At 31.0% G+C, this 10,231-nt stretch overlaps 1 protein-coding gene across 5 annotated transcripts in view; it reads right to left on the reverse strand.

Moving 5' to 3' along the window:
* The window catches only part of LOC106470508 (synaptic functional regulator FMR1-like), a 93,988-nt gene that overhangs the window by 63,839 nt on the left and 19,918 nt on the right, over nt 1-10,231 (reverse strand). For 3 of the 5 annotated variants that reach the window (XM_013931083.2, XM_013931069.2, XM_022399923.1), the window contains exons 2-5: nt 9,390-9,442; nt 4,807-4,924; nt 2,022-2,176; nt 1,580-1,645 (exon numbers count right to left, since the gene is read on the reverse strand). In XM_013931083.2, coding sequence (XP_013786537.1) covers nt 1,580-1,645; nt 2,022-2,176; nt 4,807-4,924; nt 9,390-9,442 — 392 coding nt within the window. The remainder of the gene's footprint in view (nt 1-1,579; nt 1,646-2,021; nt 2,177-4,806; nt 4,925-9,389; nt 9,443-10,231) is intronic. The other 2 variants (XM_013931076.2, XM_022399927.1) reach the window with 1 other exon arrangement.

The raw sequence follows: 10,231 nt of genomic DNA on the forward strand, positions 1-10,231 counted from the left end.
GTTTTAGTAGACTAGATTTTGTAAAATACAGTCACATTTCAATATTATACATTATACATGTATATACATTAATACTATTTACAAATAAATTCTTAAACTTACTTTTCTTAAAACATAGAACAGTAAATAAAGAATTAAAGCAAACAATTATCTTTTCTAGTTATGACCTTTGTACTTGTTTGCTGCTTGTCATAAGTTGCTAAGCCTTATGAAATTTCCCACATGGAGGACGTGAAAAGAAAATTTTTTTTTAGGTTTTATATATACATTTTAAATAACAAAAAAAAATCCCAAATTACTATAACGATACCATAGAATTCCACTATAATTCATCAAGTGTAGTAACTAAGCTATATTTGGGTCTAAAAAAATATGATATCTCACTAAAGACTTAGCAGTTGAAATCTTGTGTGAAAAGAATGAGATTAACACAATAATATGTCAAGGCGGCTGAGAAAACCACTATAGGAATATTCTGAGCTTTTGACTGGTTATTCATGTCATACATAGAAGTAACTGTATATAAGGGAGCATTTCTAAAAATGGAAAGAGGTGGGCAGGAGGGCCACTGTGTTTGATTCAGTACATTAGTGGTATCTTAGCAAATAGAAATGATAAGAGGTTCTTATTTTATATCCTAATCCTAGCTTGTCAATATCAGTAGTTTAAGTTCCTAATTTGTACAAAACTATAAACTTTGTATTTTGACATCACAAACATATAATTTGAACCAGTGCTGCATTCAACATACCACATGACACACAAAAATCAATGTTAAACTGTGTTTCTTTTATATTTACTTACAGATTAAGAAACTAACTAATATATAACACTAAAATTTGAATTATAATCTATAATTTGATACCAAACTTATTGACATAATTTCATAAAATAGTAGTTCAATAAAATTTTGAATGCAAGTCAACAAACGCAATGACATGGCCTTTGACATGTGAACTGTGGAAGTAGAATTAACATTATTGGTTAGAATGTTTAGTATATCTCTTTTAATTACCTTTAAAGTTGTATTTTCATTATAAAGAATATTTTGCACTGTTAGCTAAGTATATGTATTTAGGCCTAACATAAAGCTCCTAAGCTGACAGAACCTCATGACATATTACTGGGATTACAATCCAAAATATAGTTAACAGAGTGGGTACCCAACTGATGAAACAATGCATTCTAATCTTTATAAATAAGAACATAAGATAAGTATATTTAATTAGCTATAGTCATTACAAATTCCAGGTTCAATTTTAGTTTCAGTGAAAGCAGGTAGTTTGCTTTGATCAGAAGTTAATATTTTCATATTTTTATTTATTTTTGTTTTCAGATTTTTTTTAATTAAACTAAATTTTTAGGAATCTACATTTCAACAGTGAATCAAATACATGTATTCTATTCCACATAACCAATTATTACAACCATTGAATTATTAAAAATAAGTATTTCAATAAACTATAAATTTCACACAATCTTAATCCTGTCACTTAAAGATTAATAGTTTTTTAATTTTAAATGTATCCTTTTTGGAAAGAACAAATTAATACACCAGCACACTCTACGATCTACTCACTATTCCCGAAGGTCTTCAGGTACATCCATTTCAAACTTATGAAAGGATCCCTTTGTGATAGGTGAACTAAAAGGAAAAATAAACATATTAAAATAATTCTATAAGCACAAATAGCTTATTCTTAACCTGCTTTGAACCATAAAAAAATTACATGATAATGTGGTTGCCATGTAAATCACTAATCCATCATAAAACTAAATATGCTACCTTCAATGAAAAATGATAATGCCACACTAAATATCATGCACACAATAGGCTTTTACCTTGCATTATATCTACTTTTCATTCATTAATACAGTGTAATGTTTTTGTGGTATATTAATAAATGTCTGTCTACAACTGTTTAACTTTTACCTGATTAAATTATCTGCAAAATGAACCATCACTTTTTATTGTAGAACTGGGTGTATGCAACACAAAGTTAGTTAACTTCTTTACTAACTTGGTATTTTTATGACGTAGCCTGTCACTAGGAACAATTTCCGTATAGGTTGTTTCCCATCCAAGGTACTCCACTACATGAAAATCTCCTTTTGTCATTTTGACCACTGCTTTCCACCAACCACATGCTTCTTGTTCATTGGCCCTAGAATAAACCTATAAAAATATCTGGCTTTTCAAAAAATGTCCTTTCAAATCAAGATGAAATATTCATTACAAACAATACCTGGTCAAGGATAAGATGACAATATGCCTTACTTTTTTCATATGTCTTGTATTTTCATCTTTCACACATCAGAGCAAACATATGAAAATAAAATGCCTTTCTCATTTATATATTATCCTATGACCATAGAAATAACTAAGATTTTTTAATTAAACTAAACTCAATATTTTGTATGTCACCATATGTAATATTAAAGATCTTTTCAATATTTATGAACAAATACAGCTTTTCTAAACATATACTGCAACATTTTAGTGCAAATTTTTACTCGCCATTAGCCTTGATACTTCCACCTAGCTATAAGTGTATTCATGCGAGACAGCTGCATGCTATCATGCAAATGATCATACGGCAACCCTCCACCAATATGAGTGTGACACAACTCCTATCATAACTAGCACCCTCTCTTCTGTGCAGGCTGTAATCTCTTTGAGATTGGGTAGTACATATAAAATCTACACCGGAAATTGGGAGGCCAGGAGTGAAATGTGAAGGGAGGTAAGTATCTACCAGGAATACATTTTCAATGTAAGAAAATGTTAACTTCTGATACAGTGTCTTGCCTCTTGAATTGCACATTGAGTTGAGGGTTGGTCTGGTAGGAAGATGATCCCCCTTTAGAATGCACCCAAAGGAAGGTCATGAGGTGTGCAAATAAAAGGAAGTCAACACACCCATGGGAGACATCACCACTTCTGAGCCAGGTATACTCTTCAACTACATGGAAAATGTGTAGCAATAAGAGTGGAATCACAGGATCATCATGTGTGCACATCCAACATAACCATCACCATATCCACTGGGAACTGATATCCAGCAGACAGCAAAGTGAGGGTGCATCTCCAATTCATCAACAGGTAGCATTGGGAATGTATCTTTCAGTCTGTGGTAGAAGAAGAGTGCCCAGCCACACACACATGTTTGAAATTAAGGAACCCCAGGTGTAAAGTGGTTAGGTCATATCAGACCATAAATGGGAAAATGACCACAACCAACACCAGTCGAACCGTGATAATGATACGCAGCTCATGGTAAGAAGAGGGTCCTCTACTTTTTACCTCAGATATGGGAAATGGTAGGGAAGATGATCCTCCATACCAAGGATCTGCATCTTTGTCCACATATCCAACACAATAATCACCATATCAGCTGGGAACCAACATCTGAGGGACAGTAGGAAGGTGGACACCAAAGTGGGAGTGCATCTACAATCCATCACCGGGTAGGATTGGTAATGTATCCTCTTGTCTGTGGTAATAAAATAGGTATCCAGCCACAAATGTGAGGACTTGTGTGGCTGGTCCAGCTCCTCCACCTTATCCACCAGGAACCGACATCTGGGGGATGGTAGGAAGGAGAGTGTTTCAGCAGGAGGGGTGAACTGCATGTTGGCCCAATGCACTATCCATCACCCAGCTGCATCTGGAATTGTACATCAGGTCCATGGTAGGATGAGCACCAACACCATCCACACTAGCCGAACACCACCACACTAGTTTCAACTGAGTAGGATTGGGTACACTCAGGAGGAAACCTCCATGGTCCACCATCCCAGAGGCTAAGAATTGGTAAGTGGCAATGGCTTCCATACTCTACTAGAAGGGGGGAAATGGTGCATTTGAGAGCTCAGAAGGACACTGCAACAGAGATAGTGCAATGGGTGACCATAACACCTTACTTAGAAAAGCAGGTCAATCCAGTGAACTACAACACAGATTATCAGGAATGGGCAACAATCTCCATCTGCTTTACTCATGTTAGTACATGAGTGTATGGTCCAGAGTGAACATCTTTATAAAGCAAAATACCATGAGGAATACCTATAAGCAGTCAAGCGGAACACCCCATCTCAACAAAGGTCTTACAGTGCAGATTTATGAATAAGTATACCTGGTCAGGCAACACTCGCTACAAAGTAAGATTCTGAGACATGAAAAGTGCCCCTGCAAAGAAAAGATAGAAAAAAATATGTTTGGAATAAAACTCAAAACTGGAGCAAATACTGATGAACTAATAAATGAAAAACAAAGATACAAAAGTAATTTATGTGATTTTAAAAACAGAAACAATCAGTAGGTAAGCACAAGTGAAAACACATTATATTAGTAGGACTACCAATTGAGAAGTGACTACGGGCCGCACGGAAGTGAGGGTGCTGGTTATGATAGGAGTTGTGTGAAACTCCTATTGGTTGCTGCATGATCATTTGCACAATAGCATGCAGATGTCTCATGTGAATACACACAAGAGTAAGTGGGAGTACCAAGGCCAGTGGTGAGCAAATGTTTGTGCCTATAGAGGGCAGTATAAATTGAGAAAAGTTATTTGAGAGTGGAAGAAAGATATCAGAAGTGTTCATGATCATGATGTGAAAAATACTTTTTAAGTAAAAAGCAAATGGTACCTTTTTTATTAGTCCTCTTCCTACCAATTACCTAATCCAAGACAAACTTTTGTCTCAACAGCAGTATCTTCCAAAAATCACATATACAAAGCCAAAAGACTAAATAAGCCTCACAAGATCATGGCAAAAAATACAAAAATAATAAACATTTTTTACCTCAATTTCCTGCCCTTCAGTTAATTCTAATTTTTCTCCTTCCTTTAATGGTATTGGAGGAAGCCTGACTCTTCGAAAGGGGAATTTACTTTCAGGCTGCCAGCTTTCAAATAAATCACTTTAGTAAGAAAAAATTATTAATATCATATCTAAAAACACGTCTTCAGTTTTATTTAACTTAATGCTAATATACAATACATTTTTAGCAGGCTCTAACTTTAATTACACCAACTAAAAATCTAATAAACAATAAAAAAATAACTGTATATTCTAGGTTACAAAATTAACAAGAGCTGGGCAATTAACCCAATTATCAATTAATGTCACCTAAAATAATTATTCCAATTATTCAAGAATTCAACTTAATCAATTAGTGTCACGTCTCAAAGCAATAATAAACTAATTGAAATTGGGGTTTAAAACTATTCATGTAATTGAAATATTGCTATTGTGATCTCTAATTATTATTTTTACAAAAAAACAATGTTATGATCATAACAAATTCACATGCTAATAAGCCTCAGTGGATAATTTATTGCAACTTGTTTTATATTGCTTCCCAGTATTTATGTATAAATTTTAAGTTTTTGTTTACCAACATATGGAATTTGGAACTAATTTTCTTACAGCATTGCCTGTTTCAGTAACAGTTGCTTAAAGTAACAATCTCTAACAATGTTATTCAATTGTTCAATATAAGTTGAAACATGCAAGGATCTACATACTACTACTAAGTATAGTAGCACTTAGCTCATATGTTTGACAACGTGTTTCTCACTTAATCTATTACTAAATAATGAGCTTCCTCAATCAGAGAAAAAGCTTCACCTGCAGGTATTAGTAGGCCTCTCATACATATTTTTACATGTTATGACCAGGGAGTGTTCTCTTGTTTAGAGCTAGATGATTAGTGGTATTTCCTAATCCCCAGTCCCATTAATTTATTAGTACAGTGTTCCTTAAACCATGGTACATATAAGCAAGCTAGCAAAAATAAAAAAAAAAGGACAAAAACTGGTCAGCAGTTCAAATTTAGTGACAGTGGAAGATATGCTTAGCAGTTTTGCCATAACAAAGACAGGGAAAAATAGTTTGAAATATTTCAAGTGATTGGATAATTGGAATAATCAAAAACACAAACAACGATTTTGACTAGTTGATTATTTTTGTGACAATTGATATAATCAGATTTTTTATTAATCTACTGTTGGAATAATCAAAGACAGTAATAGTCAGAAATACTAATTTTTGATTAGTTTACATGACACTAATTAATGTAATCAATTAAACTTCCTTTGTTTCTATTGTTTTTTGTTTCTTTTTTTCAAAGTACACAGAATTATAAATCTACTCTATTGAAGAGTTAAACTTATAAGATGCTCAGTTTGTGAAATATCAAGATATAATATGTTGTTTAAAAAAAGTTTGAAAAACTTGGAATTATTTTATCTTGTGATTAATATTAAAAAGATAAAAGTATATATATACAATTCAAAGGAAAGTAGTTTTTATTATTATTAAAATCATTTAATGCAAACTGAAATTTGTTATGAGACATTTCTATAAATGTAAAAAAAATCACAACCTATACCTCCAGAATGTAACTTTATTAGCTACATATTTCATTATTACAGCTATTATAAACTTTCTAAACATGTTTATCTATGTTTGATTTTCAAATGACAGTGTTCCAATTTAGATTTAACTGGATCAGGGAACTTGTAGGATATCGACTGCTCATTACGAAGCTTTAATAGTGAGATACTGAGCTAATAAAGTTACATTCTGAAAGTAGTTTTTCTTTCACTACAACTTAAAGAGTTTAAAAGTTCAACAATGTCTACATATTACTATGAAACAGAAACATTAGCAGCTTACAATCTTTATATTATTAATTAAGTTTTAGTTAATTTAATAATTATTATTTTATCAATTTGAATTTTCGGTAGTTTGTATTGAAAATGTATAATGACATATTTAACATATGTCAATGAATAATAAATCCATAAAGAACTAATAAACATTATTAAAAAGTGAATTTGACTTCAGCTGATAATCCATAAGCCTTATGAGAAGTAAACATGCTAAAATAAGTGAAAAAACAACACATATTTGTTAAAAGAACAAATATGAAACTAAAAAAACTGAAAGTAAGTTACTTCATGATTAGACAAATAAAAAAAAACATTTTGTAAATGTAAAATGATGTAGGAATGGCAGTGAGAAAAAGAATGCAAACAAGTATATAGGGATGATAGACCATTCCTATACGAGTTTCAATATTAAAATTTAATCTTTCATTGTAAAATGCATGAAATGGTTATGAGGCCAGTCAAATTAACCAACCTTGTAGCGAGAGTCTGTAATAGTCTACAGTAATCAAGACATGTTTTGAATTAACTTGGTTTTCCTTCTACATAAGTCCTAGGCTCTTATTTACACTAACCTGACATGACAATGACATTATGATAAACAAACTGCATAGTATGCATTTTACAGTGTAAGGTTAAATTCTAATATTGAAAGTCACACAGGAATGATCCATGTACAGCTGCATCCTCCCTATATTCTTGTTGGTAGTGCTATCCCTACATCATTTTACATTTAAAAAATGTTTTTATTACTTGTTTTGTGACACTTCTTCCTGACAGAAAGTTAATGTATTCTATGAATGTGTGTACTAAAATTTAATATATGTGAATTGATTTTGTTTTACTCCTCTTCATACATAATATAGGGGTTGGCTCCCAAAAGACACCAGTTGTATAGTGTACAAAGCATTGAGTATTCTACATGTTACACTCATCTAATGTTAATCCATAATTGGCTGGTAAATCCTGTTTCACCCTGTACTTAAGCTTTTTAAAAAAAACACCAAATTTGTATATGATAACACATTTTACACAACAATTATGATTTTTTGTTAAATTACTACAAGTTATTACAACTAAGAGATGACATCATGCACTGCAAAAACACACTTAGAATATATTTAGGATTAAACTGATGTTATAGATAAAGTAGTTGTAGGGTATCTTGACTGAAACAAGAAAAAAGATGAACAATTTGGTGGGTTGGTCACTTTCTTAGCAATGGTTTCTTGCCTTATTGGGCAGAGAAACAAATAAAAGTTAGTGACAATCATCTTTTAAAGTAAAACTCTCTGTTGTTGTTGATTTTTTAGCATGAATATTTGTATTATGCCTACTGAGTACCATGGCCATCCCTACATATAAAGTCTACCAACTCTGTGACAGAATGCATGAAAAACATTCTCTATTTTGATAATAATATGCCCAGAATGCAGTGCAATAATGTTTAATAAAAACAACAACTGAAAAACCAAATCCTACTTACCTACCCTAATTTTCCTTGCATATATTACCTCAAACACAGAATTTGTTTTTATCTACTAAGCAATGAGTAAAAAGGATACAGATGTGTGGAATTGGCATTTTGCTGATTCAAAATAATAGTTTGTTGAAACACTTCCCACTACAATATTTTATGTATAAAATAATGACTTTTCAGACTCATCATAATCTTATTTGTCTCTATCTCTAACAAGTAGTATGTGCTTTTAAAGTTACTGTCCCTATTTACAGTGAAGTTTCACCAAAAATATCCACGTGTGATCACCTAAGTGTAGTTATGCACATAGAAAATCATAAACTTGACCAAGATTTGACCAACAATGGAAAAAACAGCAAATTTGCTAGATGGAGTAATTACTTTGAACAGTTTCAAACATATATATATATATAAAAATTAACAGTCAAATGCAATATTATTTTTTTCAGTAATTTAGAAAAATAAAAACGTACCTAGCACTAATATTTAAATTATTTCTGTGAAGAATGTAAGTCAAATTTTGTGTATTCTTGAACATTTTTTTGAAAAATAATTTTCCTTCCAACAATGAAACTTATTCAATTAACTGATAGAAGATGTAAGCTTATGGCTGAAACTAGTAAAATTGTTTAGGATTAAAAAAATAGCTTAATCCCAACTTCTTATACCTGAAGATATCTATCATATTAATGAAAGGTAATTCAAAATATCTTTCAAAGAAAAAAGCTAAAAAATAAGATTAGTCTCAGGTGAGAATAATCAGTTAATTGAATGTAATCAATTGATAAACCTAACAATTACTCAATTATCAAATCCAACTAATTACTCAGCTCTATAAAATATTATCTGCTGCACAAGATGTAAATATTCTTTCAAGTCATTATTCTCACATACACTGATATCTGTATGAACATGTTTTAATCCAAATTCTATCTACATATGATCTGCTACAAAATATCATTCATGGTACACTTATATTTATTGGTAGTTTTAAGATGTTTTCTTCTGAAAAACAAATATTTCAAAATTTTGTAAATATTTTAACATTTTACTTTCTCTCTTCAGTTATAAACTCTTTAACTATATTATTCAAACATATAAGACTACCTCTAGAAAAGTTTCCTACAGTACAGAATAATATGCCAACATGTTTAAACTTCTTTGGAAAAAAATCAAAATATTTAACAGCAATAAAAAACAAAAAAAACTACAAAGAGTTTACGTATACTTACTCATTTTCAAATGCTACAGTTACCTCATCATCATGAATGTTCGTCACATAGGCCTAAAAATTAGAGTAGTTATATATTTTAAAAAATGAAAATAGCTACAACAATAAATACCACATTTCTTTAACCCGATGACTACCAGCTACCAACTTTCTTAGTAGGCAATGCAAGTCTTGCTATATTTCATTCCAACAATAAAACTAGTGGACGAATATTTTCGAAAATTCATAAATACTTTGACAAATGTAGGTAGTTTAAAAAACATGAAGCCTATTACTTTTAATAAATTTAGTTTTTTTGCATTATGATCTTTAATATTTTGAAAAATTACATTAGGAAATCATATTTATAAGAAATGAATACAATATTTATATTTGCTATAGATTTGAATTTATTACTTTTAATGTTTTAGTACATTATTTTGAAATCCCCCAAAAATTGTATCCTCCATAAAATGCAAATTTTATCTATCTTTATTTTTTTAATAATCACGTATACTTCTTATGGTTTCAAGTAATATACAGACCCATAAATAATATTTGTAAATAAACCTAAACAATAAATGAGTATTTTTATTTTTAACTAGGATTTCATGTTTATATATGTACATAAAAACATTTTAAATTTGTTTCATAAATATATTTTTATTTCAAATTTTTGTTTATGTTTCATTGCAGTCGTACTTTTGTGTTTATTGTGCCGAATAAACCGTGGGGTCAGCAGCGTGAACTTCGTCCGTAAACTATCTCATCCTTTTTGGTGGTCACTCTCGTTCAACCGAGCACGTGCACATTTGAACATTACTGTAGCTATGATAGTAAGAAAGCTTTTCGGTACTTGAATAT

Source organism: Limulus polyphemus, unplaced genomic scaffold (genome assembly GCF_000517525.1).
Source record: "Limulus polyphemus unplaced genomic scaffold, Limulus_polyphemus-2.1.2 Scaffold105, whole genome shotgun sequence".
NCBI classification, from domain to species: Eukaryota; Metazoa; Arthropoda; class Merostomata; order Xiphosura; family Limulidae; genus Limulus; species Limulus polyphemus.